At 45.8% G+C, this 19,551-nt stretch overlaps 1 protein-coding gene across 2 annotated transcripts; it reads left to right on the top strand.

The window, feature by feature from the left end:
* The first annotated feature begins 7,166 nt into the window (after window positions 1-7,166).
* On the top strand, window positions 7,167-10,818 carry LOC112622400 (patr class I histocompatibility antigen, A-108 alpha chain). 2 transcript variants are annotated; one of them, XM_025382010.1, is made up of 8 exons: window positions 7,167-7,553; window positions 7,684-7,953; window positions 8,196-8,471; window positions 9,067-9,342; window positions 9,445-9,561; window positions 10,000-10,032; window positions 10,175-10,222; window positions 10,390-10,818. In XM_025382010.1, exons 1-8 carry the CDS (start codon window positions 7,481-7,483, stop codon window positions 10,392-10,394), a joined length of 1,098 nt encoding a protein of 365 aa, XP_025237795.1. In that variant the 5' UTR covers window positions 7,167-7,480; the 3' UTR covers window positions 10,395-10,818. The 2 variants fall into 2 exon arrangements, with proteins under 2 accessions (XP_025237795.1, XP_025237796.1); XM_025382011.1 differs by lacking the exon at window positions 8,196-8,471.
* Window positions 10,819-19,551: the final 8,733 nt, after the last annotated feature.

Genomic DNA, 19,551 nt, shown 5'->3' with positions numbered 1-19,551 from the left:
TACGCCAAAAGTATAATGCCACAGTACATAAGAAACAAGTAAACAACAGGAAGTTATTAACAGAGTCTGAAGGAAAATGCCTGCTGTAATTCTACTGCCAAGACAGTGACTTTTAACTCAATCCCTTTGTTGCAGTGTTTTCAGAATACATCATCAAGTATTACACATTTATTGTAAAAGTTTAAGTAGTTACAATCACTTTGGAAATCATATTATCATTATCTAGTATGATTAAAGTCCATACAACGTATCATCCAACCAACCCATCCCTAATCATCCACTCTGGGGGGCTTTCTTACCCATGTGCACAGGAGACATGCACATTAATGTATATGGCAAAAAGTGGAATCAGTCACATATACATCAATAGGAAAGTAGTGAAATTGTGGTATAACCATAAAATGCAAACCTTCAGCAGTAAAAATGAGTGAATGACAGTCTCCCACACCACAAATAACTCCTGTATGTAAGGTGCATCATGGGAAAATAAATGCAGTAGGAATTTGCTGTACAGGAAGCTTAAAAACCAGCAAAACTAACTGATACTTGGTTTGGGCATATATAAATACTTATTACACAAATCTTTAAAGAAATAAAAAGGTATAATAATCACAGGTTCAGGATGGAGTCTCCTTCTGGGGAAGTGAATGGGCAGCAGCCCAGGGGGGCTTTACAGGTTCTGTGTTTTACACCAGTGCTGGGCACCCTGCTAGTTACTTGATTGTAATTCCTAAACAGAGTTTTCCAAATTAAAATAGACCTGTTTTTTGTAGAAATGAAAGAGAAAAGAATTTCAAAGTTCACTACAAGGATCCTTAACAAGAACTACTTACATTTGAAGAAAACCACAGAGAACTGTAAGGAGCCATGTGACAGAGAGGACCAGGATGCCATGAAAATGGCCTTGGCTACAAATAGGCCATTTGATCCTTGGCTCACTGGCATCTCTCTAGATTTTCAGTTATACAATGTTCAATTTTCTGTGCAAGGTAATTCCACCTTGCAAATGATTTGATGTTACATTTTACCACACATGAAACTGAATTAAACTTTTACAGAATTGGAAATGCACATCATTCATCAAAACAAATGAAACAAGAAAAGAGTAGGAAGGAATACCCAGTGATGGAATAGCAAATATGAATGGAAAATAGAATAGGACTGCTAAAAAGAAAAAAAAATTGGAAGCACATAATAGAGTGCTATATGGAATCATAGTGGTGTCCAAATCACTTCTATCACATCTCATTGAATACCACAACAAAAGATGTTAAGTTCATTATAGAATGTCCACTGAATAGCTAGTTTTTGGGAAAAAAAAAAAAAACTTGTTTCTCAATTCGAGCTAACCATTTCGGGCTACAGCATCAAACCGAAGTTATTGGCATCATGTTAAGTGAGATGTGCTGACCAAAGTATGAGATTCATGTTTTTGTAAGTGAAAAGCGCTTTGATTAGGCAATTTTTTTCTAAGTGAATGCAAGTTTATTAGAGAAGTGAAGAAATAAAAGAACAGCTACTCCATAGAGCAGAGATTTTTTTTTTTAAGTGTACGCAAATGTTAATGAAGATGATATTTCAATGAGAAAATTGGGGCTTGGGGCATATTTCCACTAAATTTGAGACATCTTAGACAAAACAAAGATTTATTTCCAAGGCATTAGTTTTAAGGGACTGAAGTCTTGGAACTATTTGATCTAGTTACTCTATGTTCTCAACTGTGTTAACTCATCAAAGAGAACACTGTTATATAATAACAATGGTATTGGCAGGAAAAACTCAGAGATACTGCTGTATCTCCTTACTCTGTCTCCAACTGTGTTTCCCTCAGCACCCAAAGCTCTGTGATGTCTCAAACTTTTAATCTTGAATTTAAAAAGAGAAGTTTATCACGGAATTAGAACAAAATTATTTTAAAATTCATATGGATCCCAAAAGAGCTTGTAGAGCCAGAAAAATCCTAAACAAAAAGAAAAAGCTGGAGGCATCAGGCTACCCGACTTAAAACTATGCTACAAGGCTACAAAAACAGGCACATAAACCAATGGGACAGAATAGAGAACTCAGAAAAGAGACCGCACATCTACAACCATTTGATCTTCAACAAACCTGACAAAATAAGCAATGGGGAAAGGATTCCCTGTTTAATAAATGATGCTGGGAGAACTGGCTAGCCATATGCAGAAAATTGAAACTGGACCCCTTTCTTACATTTTACACAAAAGTTAACTCAAGATGGATTAAAGACTTAAATGTAAAACCCAAAACTAGAAAAACCCTGGAAGAAAATCTAGGCAATACCATTCCGGACATAGGGATGGGCAAAGATTTTATGATGAAATCGCCAAAAACATCTGCCACAAAAGCAAAACTTGACAAATGGGATCTAATTAAACAAAAGAGCTTCTGCAGATCAAAAAAAACTATCATCAAAGCAAGCAGACATCCTACAGAAGGGGAGAAAATTTGTGCAATCTATTCATCTGACAAAGGTCTAATATTCAGAATCTACAAAGAACTTAAGCAAATTTACATGAAAAAAACAACTTCATTAAAAAGTGGACAAAGGACCTGAACAGACACTTCTCAGAAGAAGACGTACATGTGGCCAACAAAAATATGAAAAAAAGGTCAACATCACTGATCATTACAGAATTGTAAATCAAAACCACAAATGAGATACCATCTCATGCCAGTCAGAATGGCAATTATTAAAAAGTCAAGAAACAACAGATGCTGGCGAGGTTGCGGAGAAACAGGAATGCTTTTACACTGTTAGAGGAAAAGTAAATCGGTTAATCCATTGTGGAAGACAGTGTGGCAATTCCTCAAAGATATAGAACCAGAAACACCATTTGACCCAGCAATCCCAATACAGGATATATAACCAAAGGAATATAAATCATTCTATTATAAAGATATATGCATGTTTACACTCATTGCAGCACTATTCACAGTGGAATAGTGAATAGTGAATAGTCTTCAGCGAAGACATGGAATCAACCCAAATGCCCATCAATGATGGACTGGATAAAGAAAATATGGTACATATACACCATAGAATATTATGCAGCCATAAAAAGGAATGAGATCAAGTCCTTTTCAGGAATATGAATGAAGCTGGAAGCCATTATCCTCAGGAAACCAACACAGGAACAGAAAACCAAACAAAACATATTCTCATTTATAATTGGGAACTGAGCAATGAGAACACATGGACACAGTGAGAGGAACAACACACCCTGGGGCCTCTTGGGAGAGGGCAGTGGTTGGGAGGATCATTAGCAAAAAAAGCTAATGCATGCCAGGGTTAATACCTAGGTGATGAGTTGATAGGTGCAGCAAACCACCATGGCACACGTTTACCTATGTAACAAACCTGCACATCCTGCACAGGTACCCTGGAACTTAAAATAAAATTAAATTGAAAGACAAGTTTAAAGAGTTAATGAAAAATAATTACATAAAAGAAGACTTTGATGTTCAAAAACCAGAAACAATAGTTTTAATTTTGCTTTTAGTATATATTCAAATCCTTTGAAACTGTTCCCTTCCAGAGATGCAGCTTCATTCCCTCTCTTGAGTGTGGCTTGGACTTAATGAGGCACTTCTGATATGGACTGGCTCTGTGTTCCCACCCAAATCTCATCTTGAATTGTCATTCGAATTGTAATCCCTACCTGTTGGGGAGGAACCACATGGGAGGTGACTGGATCATGGGGACAGTTCCCCCATGCTGTTCTCATGATACTGAGGGAATTCTCACGAGATGTGATGGTTCTATAAGGGACATTTCCCTGCTTCATTCTGCATTCCTCTCTTCTGCCACCATGTGAAGAAGGACGTGTTTGCTTCCACTTCTGCCATGACTTCAAGTTTCCTGGGGCAGGCTCCTCAGCAATGCAGAACTGTGAGTCAGTTAAACCTCTTTCCTTTGTAAATCACCCAATCTCAGGTATTTCTTTATAGCAGTGTGAGAATGGACTAATACAACTTCTAACTTATAGAATAATGCTGACATAACAGTTTGTGACTTTGGGTGTAGAGCATAAAACTCACTGCAGCTTCCACCTTCTCTCTCTCTCTCTGTCTCTGGGATCATGAGCTCTGGGGGAATCCAGTTGCTGTGCCATAAGTAGCCCTGCAGGAAGGTCCATGTGACTGAAAACTGAGGACTTCTGGGACTAGATAACAAGGAACTAGGCCTTTTCCAACAGTCATGTTTCTTGTGAATCCTCAGCCCCAGTGAAGTCCTCAGATGATGCAGCCCTTGACTGACAACTGGACTGCAATCTTGTGAGAGGTCCTGAGCCAGAAGCACTCAGGGAAACCTCTCCTGGATTCCTAACCATTGGAAACTGTGGAAGATGATGAATATTTGTTGTTTTGAGCTAAGTGTTACATAATTTGTTACTCAATCATAATAATACATTTCACAAGAGAGGATGTATTATTACACATTAAATTGCATTTGCTCCAAATGTATCATCATCATCATTATTATTTTTGAGACAAGGTCTCACTCTGTAACCCAGGCTGGAGTGTGGTGGCATGATCACCATGCACTGCAGTGTCGACCTCCTAGGGTCAAGGGACCCTCTGATCTCAACCTCCTGAGTAGCTGGGACTACACGCATGAACCACGATGCCTGACTAATTTTCTAATATTTTTGTAGAGATGGGGGTTTTGCCCAACCTGATCTTGAACTTCTGGAGTCAACAAATCTGCCTTCCCCTGCCTTCCACAGTGCTAGGATAGCAGGCATGAGCCACCACATCTGGCCTAAAGTAATTATAAGATATTAAACATGTAATTTAGTTTTAAAAGGTAAGGAGAATTTCCATGGCCAAAGAGGATGTAGTTTAATATCGTTCACAATGATCACTTTACTTGAACTTCAATTTCCAACTATGTTTCAGTTAAACACAAAAGGAAGATCCAGCCTTTGCTGGGCTGATTCTATGATAGCCCCAACAGCCAGCTCCTGATCATTCACCTTCACCCAGTAATTCAACCAACTCTAATGTAGGTGCTGCTGTGAAGGGATTTAGCAGATATAATTAAGGGGCTCAATCAGTTGACTTTAGGCTGGGTTTTTCCTACTTGGACTGTCCTAATAAGGTGAGCCCTTGAAAGGACTGTGAAACACAGTGTGAGAGGGATTCAGCATGAGGGTTTCCTCCATCATGGGCTTTGCAAATGAAGGGGCTATGGGCCAGGTGCAGTGGTTCATGCCTGCAATCCCAGCACTTTGGGAGGCCGAGGCAGGCAGATCAAGAGGTCAGGAGATCGAGACCATCCTGACTAACACGGTGAAATCCTGTCTCTACTAAAAGTACAAAAGAAAACAAAATTAGCTGAGCATCGTGGTGGATGCCTGTAGTCCCAGCTACTCGGGAGGCTGAGACAGGAGAACGGCATGAACCAGGGAGGTGGAGCTTGCAGTCAGCTGAGATCGCACCACTGCACTCCATCCTGGGCTACAGAGCGAGACTCTGCCAAAAAAAAAGGGGGGGCTGTGTAGGAAAGAATGCTGGTGGGCACCAGGAATCGAGTGCAGTCCTCCCCGTTCTCTGTATTGACAACCAGCAAGGAACAGGGACTTCAGTCTTACAACTGTAAGAAACTGCATTCTGCCACCTCTCTATAAACATGAAGGTGGATTCAAAATGAAAACACAGCTTTTGGAAGCCCAGAACAGAGATTCTATCCACATCTTGCCCAGATTTCTGACCAAGGAACTAGAAGTAGATAAATGGGTGTTGTTTTGCCAGGGGTGATAGTGCACGAATGAATTGATGAATTGATATGCACACTAGTTACATAACATAAAATCTTTCTGAACCTTTTCAGTGCTTTACACTTTATAATTATCTGTGATACAATTTAATACACTCATATTTCATTCATCAAGTCAACAAAAATTAATTTAGTGCCTATGATGAACCAGGTATCCCTTCATATGCTCACCTGCCTGACACTCCAGAAGTTTCACAAGACCGAGGTGGAGACACCGGAGTGTTTTAGGTGGAGAAATTACACACTCTGACGGACAGGAGCAGGACCACTGTGAAGACAACAGTCACGTAGCAGGTCATGGGACAGTGCTAGTGTCACAATTCATGAGTGACAGTGCGGTGGGGACTAAGGGGAGAAGAGGGCCTGAGGTATGAGAGGGACTGAGGGAAGGGCTGGAGAAGCAGGCAGTGAGGAAAGGAGCAGAGGGAAGAATTCGAAAGCGGTAGAATTCTTAGGTTTAAATACATTGTTTTATGGATTTTAATATACCCACCTACAGAGCCTAGCAGGGTGTCCTTGGCAGTTGGCCTTTAATACCTTATGTAGGTCTACCTAAAAACTAATTGTTTTTATGTTAATCAGGTTTTAAAAATACTGTGTTCCTACAAAATATACACAACACTTAGAAGTGGACGCTTCCTGAAAACAGGCAGTGCATGAGCACTGGTGAGGGGCATTGTGACTGCATTGAACAGTTGCAACTGTGAGGTGAATAGTCTGTACTGTTTGCGGACATACAGTCTGCAAACTGTATGTCTCCTGGTTGCAACATATAGTAACACAGTGTGCTACTTTGTATTGAGGAAATATCCTGGACTCACACAGAAACTCAGAGCTATGGATTGATGGTACATTTAAAATACGACAAGTGGGAATCACAGATACATTGTTTGCGAAAGTGAAATTTAGGAGCTTTGTGAGTCCTGTTGTAACGCTTTTGGACACATCTATAAATCAAGGGGCCAAAGTCACATTTTTTACCGATTAGATTCATAATCATTCGGGGGTTACCAAGATTCTACTACCCAATGTATTTAATAAACAAAGAGCAAACTGATCTCTATTCTGTCTCATGCACTCAGGCGCAACTTTTCCAGATTGACACTGTGGGGATGAAGATAGTCTCTATACCTTCATTCCCAGAGTAAGCTCACTCTCTGGCACCAAGCTCCGTGGGGTGAGTTTTCTTCTAGAAGAGTTCAAGGGGATAGGTAAGGAGTGGGAGGCAGGGAGTCCAGTTCAGGGAGGGAGATTCCAGGATGAAAAGTGAAGGGAGAGGGACAGGGCCCATGCCCAGGGGTTCTCCCTGGTTTCTCAGAGAACCTGGTTTCTGAGTCTCTCTGGGCCAAGACTCAGAGAGACATTGAGACAGAGCGCTTGGCACAGGAGGAGCGGGGTCAGGGCGAAGTCCCAGGGCCCCAGGTGTGGCTCTCAGGGTCTCAGGCCCCGAAGGCGGTGTATGGATTGGGGAGTCCCAGCGTTGGGGATTCCCCATCTCCGCAGTTTCTCTTCTTCTCACAACCTGCGTCGTGTCCTTCTTCCTGGATACTCACGACGCGGACCCCGTTCTCACTCCCATTGGGTGTCGGGTTTCTAGAGACGCCAATCAGCGTCGCCGCAGTCCCGGTTCTAAAGTCCCCACTCGCTCACCAGGACTCAGATTCTCCGCAGACTCCGAGGATGGCGGTCATGGCGCCCCGAACCCTCCTCCTGGTGCTCTCAGGGGCCCTGGCCCTGACCCAGACCCGGGCGGGTGAGTGCGGAGTCGGGAGGGAAACGGCCTCTGCGGGGAGGAGGGTGGGGCCCGCCCGGCGGGGGCGCAGGACCCGGGGAGCCGCGCGGGGAGGAGGGTCGGGCGGGTCTCAGCCTCTCCTCGCCCCCAGGCTCCCACTCCATGAGGTATTTCTACACCTCCGTGTCCCGGCCCGGCCGCGGGCAGCCCCGCTTCATCGCCGTGGGCTACGTGGACGACACGCAGTTCGTGCGGTTCGACAGCGACGCCGCGAGCCAAAGGATGGAGCCGCGGGCGCCGTGGGTGGAGCAGGAGGGGCCGGAGTATTGGGACTCGCAGACACGGTACATGAAGACCGAGACACAGAATGCCCCAGTGAACCTGCGGAACCTGCGCGGCTACTACAACCAGAGCGAGGCCGGTGAGTGACCCCGGCCCGGGGCGCAGGTCACGACCCCGCCGCATCCCCCATCGACGGCCCGGGTGGCCCCGAGTCTCCGGGTCCCAGATCCGCCCCGAAGCCGCGGGACCCCGAGACCCTTGACCCGGGAGAGCCCCAGGCGCCTTTACCCGGTTTCATTTTCACTTGAGGCCAAAATCCCCGCGGGTTGGTCGGGGCGGGGCGGGGCTCCGGGGACGGGCTGACCGCGGGGGCGGGGTCAGGGTCTCACACCCTCCAGACGATGTACGGCTGCGACCTGGGGCCCGACGGGCGCCTCCTCCGCGGGTATCACCAGTACGCCTACGACGGCAAGGATTACATCGCCCTGAACGAGGACCTGCGCTCCTGGACGGCCGCGGACTTGGCGGCTCAGAACACCCAGCGGAAGTGGGAGGCGGCGGGTGACGCGGAGCAGTGGAGAGCCTACCTGGAGGGCCTGTGTGTGGAGTGGCTCCGCAGATACCTGGAGAACGGGAAGGAGACGCTGCAGCGCGCGGGTACCAGGGGCTACGGGGCGCCTCCCTGATCGCCTGTAGATCTCCCGGGCTGGCCTCCCACAAGGAGGGGAGACAAATGGGACCAAAACTAGAATATCGCCCTCCCTCTGGTCCTGAGGGAGAGGAATCCTCCTGGGTTTCCAGATCTGTACCAGAGAGTGACTCTGAGGGTCCGCCCTGCTCTCTGACACAATTAAGGATAAAATCTCTGAGGGAATGAAGGGAAGACGATCCCTCGAATACTGATCAGGGGTTCCCTTTGACACCGGCAGCAGCCTTGGGCCCCGTGACTTTTCCTCTCAGGCCCTGTTCTCTGCTTCACACTCAATGTGTGTGGGAGTCTGAGTCCAGCTCCTCTGAGTCCCTCAGCCTCCACTCAGGTCAGGACCAGAAGTCACTGTTCCCTCCTCAGGGAATAGAATTTTCCACGGAACAGGAGATTCTCCCAGGTGCCTGTGTCCAGGATGGTGTCTAGGTTCTGTGCTCCCTTCCCCACCCCAGGTGTCCTGTCCATTGTCAACATGGCCACATGTGTGCTGGTGGAGTGTCCCATGACAGATGTAAAATGCCTGAATTTTCTGACTCTTCCCATCAGACCCCCCCAAGACACATGTGACCCACCATCCTGTCTCTGACCATGAGGCCACCCTGAGGTGCTGGGCCCTGGGCTTCTACCCTGCGGAGATCACACTGACATGGAAGCGGGATGGGGAGGACCAAACTCAGGACACGGAGCTCGTGGAGACCAGGCCTGCAGGAGATGGAACCTTCCAGAAGTGGGCGGCTGTGGTGGTGCCTTCTGGAGAGGAGCAGAGATACACCTGTCATGTGCAGCATGAGGGTCTGCCCGAGCCCCTCACCCTGAGATGGGGTAAAGAGGGAGATGGGGGTGTCATGTCTCTTAGGGAAAGCCGGAGCCTCTCTAGAGACCTTTAGCAGGGTCGGGACCCCTCACCTTCCCCTCTTTTCCCAGAGCCGTCTTCCCAGTCCACCATCCCCATCGTGGGCATCATTGCTGGCCTGGTTCTCCTTGGAACTGTGGTCACTGGAGCTGTGGTCGCTGCTGTGATGTGGAGGAGGAAGAGCTCAGGTAAGGAAGGGGTGAGGAGTGGGGTCTGAGATTTCTTGTCTCACTGAGGGTTTCAAGCCCCAGGTAGATGTGTGCCCTGCCTGGTTACTGGGAAGCACCATTCACACTCACACAGGTGCTGGCCCTGTGTGCCAGCACCTACTCTTTTGTAAAGCACCTGTTAAAATGAAGGACAGATAGATCACCTCGATTACGGTGGTGATGGGACCTGATCCCAGCAGTCACAAGTCACAAGGGAAGGTCCCTGGTGAGGACAGACCTCAGGAGGGCAGTTGGTCCAGGACCCACACCTGCTTTCTTCATGTTTCCTGATCCCGCCCTGGGTCTGCAGTCACACATTTCTGGAAACTTCTCTGGGGTCCAAGACTAGGAGATTCCTCCAGGACCTTATGACCCTGACTCCTTTCTGATATCTCACAAGACATTTTCTTCCCACAGATAGAAAAGGAGGGAACTACTCTCAGGCTGCAAGTAAGTATGAAGGAGGCTGATCCCTGAGATCCTTGGGATGTTGTGGTTGGGAGCCCATGGGGGAGCTCACCAACCCCACAGTTCCTCCTCTAGTCACATCTCCACAGGGATCTGACCAGGTCCTGTTTTTGTTCTACTCCAGGCAGTGACAGTGCCCAGGGCTCTGATGTGTCTCTCACGGCTTGTAAAGGTGAGACCCTGGGGGCCTGATGTGTGGGGGGTGTTGGGGGGAACAGTGGACGCAGCTGTGCTATGGGGTTTCTTTGACTTGGATGTATTGAGCATGTGATGGGCTGTTTAAAGTGTCACTCCTCACTGTGACGGATGTGAATTTGTTCATGAATATGTTTTCTATAGTGTGAGACAGCTGCCTTGTGTGGGACTGCGAGGCAAGATTTGTTCCCGCCTTCTCTTTGTGACTTGAAGAACCCTGACGTTCTTTCTGCAAAGGCACCTGAATGTGTCTGTGTTCCTGCAGGCATAATGTGAGGAGGTGGGGAGAACACCCCATCCCCGTGTCCACCATGACCCTCTTCCCCACGCTGACCTGTGTTCCTTCCCCATTTATCTTTCCTGTTCCAGGGAGGTGGGGCTGGGGTGTCTCTATCTCTGTCTCAACTTCATGGTGCACTGAGCTGTAACTTCTTCCTTCCCTATTACAATTAGAACCTGAGTATAAATTTACTTTTTCAAATTCTTGCCATGAGAGGTTGATGGGTTAATTAAAGGAGAAGATTCCTAAAATTTGAGAGACAAAATAAATGGAAGACATGAGAACCTTCCAGAGTCCATGTGTTTCTTATGCTGATTTGTTGCAGGGGAGGAGAGTAGATGGGGCTGTGCCCGGTTTGTGTTCCGGCCACCATGGGCTTTATGTGGTCACTGCTTGACTGAATCATCTTTGCTCCTTCATTGTCCTTGGCCCTTCAGTAGAACCTTGTCCCACCAAGACCTGTGATCACAGGGAATTCGATGTCACCTAGGGCGGTCCCTGCATACAAATCTTGTGGTATCAAGAGATAAATTTTCAGACCTGTCCAGATCTTGCCCTCCTCCCAGGGCTCTTTCCTGGGTTGTATTTTCCATCTTGTCTCCAATCGTTTTAAAGGAACCGGATTCTGAAATTTGCAGAGAGGATGGGTCCCCTAGTTTCTCATCACAGGTAACCTTCTGTTGAAGCTCCTCTTCTGCTGTCCTACTCATCTTCCTGCCCTGGGTTGTAGTAATCCTAGCGCTGGCTCCAATCCAAACTCATGGATGTATAAAGCAGAGTCTAATTTAGATTCACATGTGGTTGGAAAATTGTACCCATCAGGCTAGGGTTATTGTTCCTGAAGAGAAAAAAATGGTTGTGTGCTGCAGTGTGCAGAGGGTTGGTGTGGGAGGAAGGGGAAGGAAGGGAGGACGCACAAGCAGCCCTGGTGAGAAAAGCACTGGCGGCATCGATGTCCACGTGAAATGATGTTGTTCTTTAGCTGCCACAAAACAGCATTTATCCTGAGGCTACATTAATAAAAATATTGGCTTTAGAATAGGGAGGTGCTCTACAGTGATCATTCATTCCACTGACATTTGTTGTCTGCTAGGGATATGACTGCTTTTGCATTTAGAAAGCAGCATTAAAGTCAAAACAGAAAAATTTCAGGCATTGTGATGCATACATTCTAGATGCAAGCTTTTCCAACCCGCAGCTCGTGGGCTGAATGTGGCCCAGGACAGTTTCGAACGTCAGGAGTTTTTGCTTCTCTGTGGCAGACCTGAGTGCTGGAATGAGTGCACCCACCTCCCTCAGGGTCAGGAGTGAACGCTTTAGGAACCCTCCTTTGCAGTGACCTGCAAAAGATAGAGGGCACGGTTACTGTGAGAACCCACAGTAGCAGCCAAAGGGGCTCGGCCCTCAAGGAATTGTGGGGAAGGTTAATAAAAGGTGGTGTCCCAGGGTCAGAACAGATGGGCGGCCAGCGAGGGCACTGCTTCATATCTATGATGAGAATGCAAGAATTGAGGAGCAGGAGGCCGAGGGTGTTTGACCAAATACAAAGTCATGATCCCAGTCTCAATTCCTAGACTTCAGTCAAGCTTCAGATTCAGAATCCACAGTGGGGCTTAAGGAGGCCAGGAAATAAACCTGGACACACTATGGCCCACAGTGGGACCACTGGGTCCATAAACCCAGTCCTGGTTATCTCCCCATTCTCCATGTGCATAATTGGCCTTGATGCACTGGCAATTTGAGTCACCCCCACACTGCGTCCCTAGTCTGGAGAGTAAGGGCTGTCATTGTGCTGAAGCTCAAAGGGAATCCTCTACAACTTCCCTCATCCCAGCCAAGCCAGAAGCAATATTGTGCCAGGGTGGGACTTGTGGTGGGTACTGCAGGTATTGTAGGGGTAGCACTGCCGTTAGAGAGCTGAAGGATGGGCAGGGTGGGCATGTTGGAATTGCCTATTATCTCCATATAATTCAGCAATCTGTCCCTGAAGAAGCCTGATAAAGCATGAATGGAATTTCTCCAGACTTGACCAAGTAGGAGTCCTGATTGCAGCTGCCATGCTGGCTGGATATCACTGCTTGGGGAGATTAATAAGACCTCAGGCACATGGTAAGCAGCTGTGGATTTGGTGATTGCATTCCTTCCCATTCCATGTAGAAAATTGATATGGAATGATTCACATTCACATGGGATTTATAATACATTGATTGATAGCCTGCCTCAGGGCTACCTTAACTCCTCAACCTTCTGTAAATATCACCTTAAGAGACCTGGACAAATCAGACATATCACAGAATACTAAATCTGCTCATTTCATTGGCAATATCACATAGATCAGGATGGAAGAGCAAGAGGAGGAAAGTACGCTGAATTCCTTGGTAAAACATGTGCCCTATGGAAGGTGAAGATTAACCTTACAGAGCTTCAAGAGTGGACACGGCAGTGAAGTGTTATGAGTCCAGTGGTTAGGGGCATGCAGGGCTCTCCCCTCCAAAGTAAAAGTCAAACTTGCATCTTGCATCCTCACCAGAAGGAAGGACGCACACTACCCAGCCTCTCTGGGTTCTGTCAACACCACATTCCACATGTATTTCTTTGGCCCACACTCTGGGTGATATAGGAGGAGGCCAGTTTTGAGTGGGGCCTGGACAGGAAAGGACACTGCCGCAGACCCAGGCTGTGGTGCAGTCAGTCACCATCCCTCAGACCCCTGGTCCTGGAAGTGGCGGTGTGAGGAAAGATGCAGGATGGAGCTGAACCAAGCATCAGTGGGAGAGTCAGAATGGAGGGCCTGTGATCTGGAATAAGGCCATGGAATCCACAGCAGAGAAACATGTTCCCTGTTAGAAGCAACTTTTAGCATGTTCCTGGCCCTGATAAGATAGAATGCTTGATCATGGGACACCAAGCAACCTTGTGATTCCAAGTGCCCTTGTGTATTGGCTTCTATGTGACCCACAGAGGCATAGATGGGACAGGCCCAGCGGGATCTATCATGAGATGAAAATGGTCCATGTGGGTTGAGCCTTAATTCTATGTTAACGCCCACAGAAAACACCCAGCCCTGACGTGGCCCTGAATCACCAAACAAATTGAAGATAAATTGAAGTTAGCCAGCTGGCATCACGGATCAGCCCAGGTATGACAGGAAGGACTGATAAGTGGATAAACACAGTGGCAGAAATGAGGCTACAAGTGGGTCCAGCAGCACTGACCCCCCCTTACCAAGGACCGTCCAGCTGCTGCTTCCTCTGAATACTCTGCTTATGAGCATTACAGACCAATGATGGGTCCCATAGGGCACTGTTTCTTCAGGTAACTGACTAGCCCCTAAGTGACAAGTTGAACAGCTTGAGCCCCATCCATCCTGGAAGGGCCAGGGGTTCATCCTCACAGGGATAGGCACCTATTCGATGTGGTGTGATTTTCCTCTCTGCGTTCACACCCTCAGCCAGCATCACTATCTGCATTCCTGATCCACTGGCTCAGAATTTCAGTACATTATCTGCCCACGGGACACATCTCAGAGGGAAGGGGATGAAGCATGGGCCATGACCATGGGAGTCCCTGGTCATATCAACACCTGTGCCTCCCATCAACACCTGCACCTCCCAGGGGCTGCCAGCCACACAGTCATGGACAGGTCTCTACAGGCACAACTCAGTACTAGCCTAGATGAAACCCTCTGAGGAATGGGTGCCATCTTTCAGGATGTGGTGCATGCATTGAATCAAACACGTCTCTATGGTTCTGTGTGTTCAGAAGGAAGAATACGTGGGTCCAAAAACCAAAAAGTCAAAGCAAGTGTGGCTCCATGTCTCATCCCTTATATTCACCCCCAGGGTGATTTTGCACTTCTCATCTCCAAAATCTGGACTCTGCAGGGTAGGAGGTCCTGGTTTCCCAAAGGGGGCACCCTGGCAAGGAGACAAATGGGAGTCCATGGAACTACACATTTTGGCTGCCCCTAGGGAAGTCTGAATAGAATGCTCCCAGAGACAAGCAGGTAAGAAGAGGAGGAGGCAGGGCTGCTATCACACAATGAGGGCAGCAGAAGTGTGTGGAAACCAGAGGTCCATGTGGGGACCTCCTGGTTCCCCTTGTCCCATTGTTAAGTGTGAGCAGAAACATCCAGCAACCCAGCCTGAGAGAGTTTCCTATTCAAGAGCCCAGACCCTCAGGAAGGAAGGATTGAGTCACACTCCAGGGTAATCTCCTAAGGCTGTGCTCTGTGCTCTGACACCCTCAGTAGCATTGGTGCAGAAGCCCTGCTTCCCCCATAGGCTGTTCCCAGCCAGTGACCGCTAAGGCACAGCAGGCGCACTAAGGCAGGCCATTTCTGGGAGACACAGGACTCCTGATGGCCAACTGTGGCTGGAGGACTCCTCCATGGCCTTGCTCAACCCTCCTTGGATTGTCCGTGCTCTAGGATGCGTGGAACAAACCTTCTCTCCTTCTGTCCAGCACTTGGGGTCACACTTGCATCTTGGTCTGCCGCTTTTTCCAGGGATTTCTGGCTCACTTCCCATACACCCTTACAGGTGTGTCCCCTCATAAAATGCCACAGACTTGAAGCTCATCTTGGCATCTACTCCTTGGAGGACTTGGACTAAAAATAATTTCCATCTGCACATCAATAACTCTTACTTATTCCAACTTGTAAAATCCTTCTCTTTATCCAACTTCTGCCACCCTCATAGAATTGATTTTGCTTGTGTTTGTAGTATCTCTTTGAGTTAACAGGTATTTTTTGTATTAAGCCACTAAATTTTTAGGTAGTTGGTGACACAGCAGTTAATAACTATTAAGGCTTTCTGAAGTTTCTATTATTCTATGAATATTGTCCACATCTCTTTTAATTTGTTGCATTTTAATAATGTTAGCCATACTTGCCGTTTCCAGTCCTTTCCCACTATTCTTTATTGAAATTTTTTATTTCACCTTTCTCTGTCGTTCCTTGCTTCCTCCTTTTCTCCCTCAGAGCTTTCTCCCTCCCTCCATTTTTTTCACAAATGCTATGTGGTTAGGCTAAAAGGAAGCATTATTTTAATCTTATGCTAAAAGTATAATGCCATAAATTATAGAATAAAAGTAAAGAAAAGGAAGCTATTAATGGAATATGAAAAAATGCCTAAGGTGATTCTGTAGCCAAGACAGTGGTTTTTAACATTTAATCTCCACCTTCAACTGAATGTTTTCAGAACACCTGAGCAACATGAGCTCTTTCCCATTCTTGGTACAAGCACTTGGGAAATCAATTAGCCTTATCTAGTATGATTAACATCCACGCACCAAATAATCCCACCATCTGCTCCTGAGCATATACTCTGGGGATATTCTTGGCTATGTATCCAGGAGACGTGTACACCAATGTTTATGGCAAAAAATGGAAACAATCACATATACATCAATGGGAATTAACAAAATTGTGGTATAATCGCAAAAAGTAAAACTTTAGCAGTGAAAATGAATGAAGGCGGGCACGGTGGCTCACCCCTATAATCCTAGCACTTTGGGAGGTCAAGGCAGGCAGATTGCCTGAGATCAAGAGTTCGAGACCAGCCTGTAATCCCAGCACTTTGGGAGGCCGAGGTGGGTGGATCATGAGGTCAGGAGATCAAGACCATCCTGGCTAACACGGTGAAATCCCATCTCTACTAAAAATAAAAATAAAAAAATCAGCCAGGTATGGTGGCAGGTGCCAGTAGTCCCAGCTACTCGGGAGACTGAGGCAGGAGAATGGCGTGAACCCGGGAGGCAGAGCTTACAGTGAGCCAAGATCTCCCCACTGCATTCCAGCCTGGGCAGCAAAGCGAGACTCTATTTCAAAAAAAAAAAAAAAGAGTTCCAGACCAGCCTGACCAACATAATGAAACCCCATCTCTACTAAAAATATAAAAATTAGCCGGGTGTGGTGGCAGGCGCCTGTAATCCCAACCACTTGGGAGGCTGAGACAGGAGAATCACTTGAACCAAGGAGGCAGAAGTTGCAGTGAACTGAGATCGTGCCCCTGCACTCCAGCCTGGGCAACAAGAGAGAAACTCCATCACAAAAAAATAAATAGAGAAATAAAATAAAATAAAGAATTAAAAGGAAAAGCACTATCCTGCATCAGAGATAACTCTCCTACACATAACGTGCATCACAGAAGAATAGATATAGTGTGAGTTCTCTGTATGGGGAAGTTAAGAAAAAAAAAAAAAAAAAAAGGTCAAACTGTGATTTGAGTATATATATACTTATTGTAAAAATCTTTAGTGACAGTGCAAAGGAATAGTAAATACAAGACTCAAGACAGAGGTTCCTTTTGGGGGATAGGATTGGACAACAGTCTAGGGTGGCTTCATTGGTTCTGTCTTTTATGCCAGGAGGGGATGCCCAGGTGGTTAGTTACTTGATCGTAAAACTTTGTTTATTTATTTATTTAGTCTTGCTCTTGTCGCCTAGGCTGGAGTGCAGTGGTGTGATCTCGGCTCACTGCAACCTCCGCCTCCTGGGTTCAAAGGATTCTCCTGCCCCAGCCTCCTGAGTAGCCGGGATTACAGGCACGCGCCACAACTCCTGGCTAATTTTTGTATTTTTAGCAGAGACGGGTTTCACCATGTTAACCAAGCTGGTCTCAAACTCCTGAGCTCAGGTGATCCACCCACTTTGGCCTACCAAATTGCTGGAATTACAGGCATGAGCCACTGCTCCTGGCCCACAAATCTTTGAAGTGGCATTTTTCAAAATGCACCGTGTGTGCCTTTCTTGATTGATTATTTGGAAATGAAAGATAAAGGAATATACCAAAGTTCACCACAAGGATCCTCAGCGATAACTACTCATGCTAAAACAAAGCCGCAGCTGGCTGGGCACGGTGGCTAAAGTCTGTGATCCCAGCACTTTGAGAAGTTGAGGCCGGTGGATCACGAGATCAGGAGTTCGAGACCAGCCTGACCAACATGGTGAAACCCCGTCTCTACTAAAAATACAAAAATTAGCTGGGCGTGTTGGTGCACACCTGTAATCCCAGCTACTCAGGAGGCTGAGGCAGGAGAATCGCTTGAACCTGGAAGGCGGAGGCTGCAGTGAGCTGACATTGTGCCACTGCACTCCAGCCTGGGTGACAGAGGGAGACTCCATCAAAAAAACAAAAACAAAAACAAAAACAAAACAAGCCACAGCCAATTGTAAGGAGCCATGTGACAGAGAGGACCAGGATGCCATGAAAAATAGCCTTGGCTAGAAATAGGTCATTTGATCCTTGGCTAATTGACAGCTCTCTACATTTTCTGATATACAGTCTTCAATCTGATGTGCAAGGCAATTGTATCTTGCAAAGAATTTGAGAATTTGAAATGTTGCTCACATAATTAAACTTTTACAGAATCGTAAAAAAAAAAAAAAAAAAAAAAAAAAAAAGCATTGTTGAACAAAATAAACGAAAAGACAAAGGAATAACTGGTAAGGAAATAGCAGTAAGAACAGAAAACACAAAAGAGCTGCTTCTAAAGCATTGTTAGAAGTACAAAATAACTGCATTTTTCAGAATCATACTGGAGTCCAAATCACTTCTACCACATCTAATTAAAAAACATAGTGAAAGATGTTAAACTAATTATAGGATGTCCACTGAATAACCAGTTACTGAAACTTCTTCCTAGACTGGACTTAACCATTTCTGCCTACCACATCAAACCAAATCATTGTCATGATGCTAAGCTAGCATATAGGCAGAGATGTGAGACTCACATTTTTCTAACTGCAAAGCACCCTGATTAAGCAAATATTTTTGTAGACACTTGAGTCAGAAAATTTGCATTTTGGGCATTCTTAAACTGCATTAGAAACTTCTGAGGAAAAACAAAGGTAGTTATGATTGTAAAGGCATTATTGTATGGCACCAAAGTCTTGGGACTCTTTGATCTAGCTACTGTATTTTCTCAACTTTGTTGCAACTTGTCAAAGAGAATATTAATATTAAAGGCATTTGCAAAAAATCTGAGATCTTGTTGTATCTCCTTTCTCTGTCTCAAATTTTTAATCATCACTTTACAAAAAAGAATTTTAAAGCTTGAAAGAAAGTTAGTCAGATACAAGAAGTATTTGATTTACAAAATCCTGAAACAATAATGTTAATTTTGCTCTAAACATGCATATAAATTCTTTGATACTCCTCCTTTCCAGAGGTGCAGCTTCATTGCCTCCCTGTTAGTGTAGCCCGGACTTAATGACTCACCTCTAACTGACAGAGTAATGCTGACGTAATAGTCTGTGACTCTGGGTATAGAACATAAAACTCACTGCAGCTTCTACTTCAGTTCTCTCTTTCTCTGGGGTCATGAGCCCTGGGGGAAGCTGGCTGCTGTGTCATAAGCAGGCCTGTGGAAAGGTCCATGTGACTAGGAGTGAGGCCTCCCTGGACCAGACAATAAGAAGTTGAAGTCTCTTCCACAACCATGTGAGAGATTCTTGTGTCTTGTGAATTCCCAGGCCCATTTGAACCCTCAGACAATTTAGCCCTGAATAACTGGACTGCAACTTTGTGAGAGGCCCTAAGTCAGAAGCATTCAGAGAAACCTCTCCTGCATTCCTGACCATTGGAAGCTGTGCCAGATGGCAAATATTTGTTGATTTGAGCTGCTAAGTTTGAGGTGACTTGTCATTGAACGTTTTCATTTGTTCTAAATTCACTATAAGATACTAAACATGTCATTTGCTTTTAATATTTAATAAAAATTTACATGGCTATATAAGATATATTTTATTATCATTAACAGTGATCTATTTTTTATCTTCAATTTATATGTTCTATTTAAACACAAAAGGAAGATCCAGGCTATCCTAGGCTGATTCTATGATGACACCTCAATAACCACCCTTGGTTACTCACGTTACCCCAGTTACTCAGTTGACACTAATGCAGGTGCTGCTGTGAAGGGGTTTTGCAGATAGATTTCAGGTCCCCAGTCAGTTGACTTGAAGATGGGGATTATCCTGCTTGGACTGTCCTAATCAGGTAAGCTCTGAAAAGGACTGGGTT

This window comes from Theropithecus gelada, chromosome 4 (genome assembly GCF_003255815.1).
Source record: "Theropithecus gelada isolate Dixy chromosome 4, Tgel_1.0, whole genome shotgun sequence".
NCBI classification, from domain to species: domain Eukaryota; kingdom Metazoa; phylum Chordata; class Mammalia; order Primates; family Cercopithecidae; genus Theropithecus; species Theropithecus gelada.
The sequence above is the reverse complement of the archived record's forward strand: the minus strand, read 5'-3'. Positions and strand labels throughout refer to the sequence as shown.

What these genes read in the sequence shown, in the direction of transcription:
- LOC112622400 (XM_025382010.1), top strand. Translation starts at nt 7,481, where the DNA reads ATGGCGGTCATGGCGCCCCGAACCCTCCTCCTGGTGCTCTCAGGGGCC. An exon ending in CCTGACCCAGACCCGGGCGG is followed by an intron (nt 7,554 to 7,683) that starts GTGAGTGCGGAG and finishes CCTCGCCCCCAG; the next exon opens with GCTCCCACTCCATGAGGTAT. An exon ending in GGAGACGCTGCAGCGCGCGG is followed by an intron (nt 8,472 to 9,066) that starts GTACCAGGGGCT and finishes TCTTCCCATCAG; the next exon opens with ACCCCCCCAAGACACATGTG.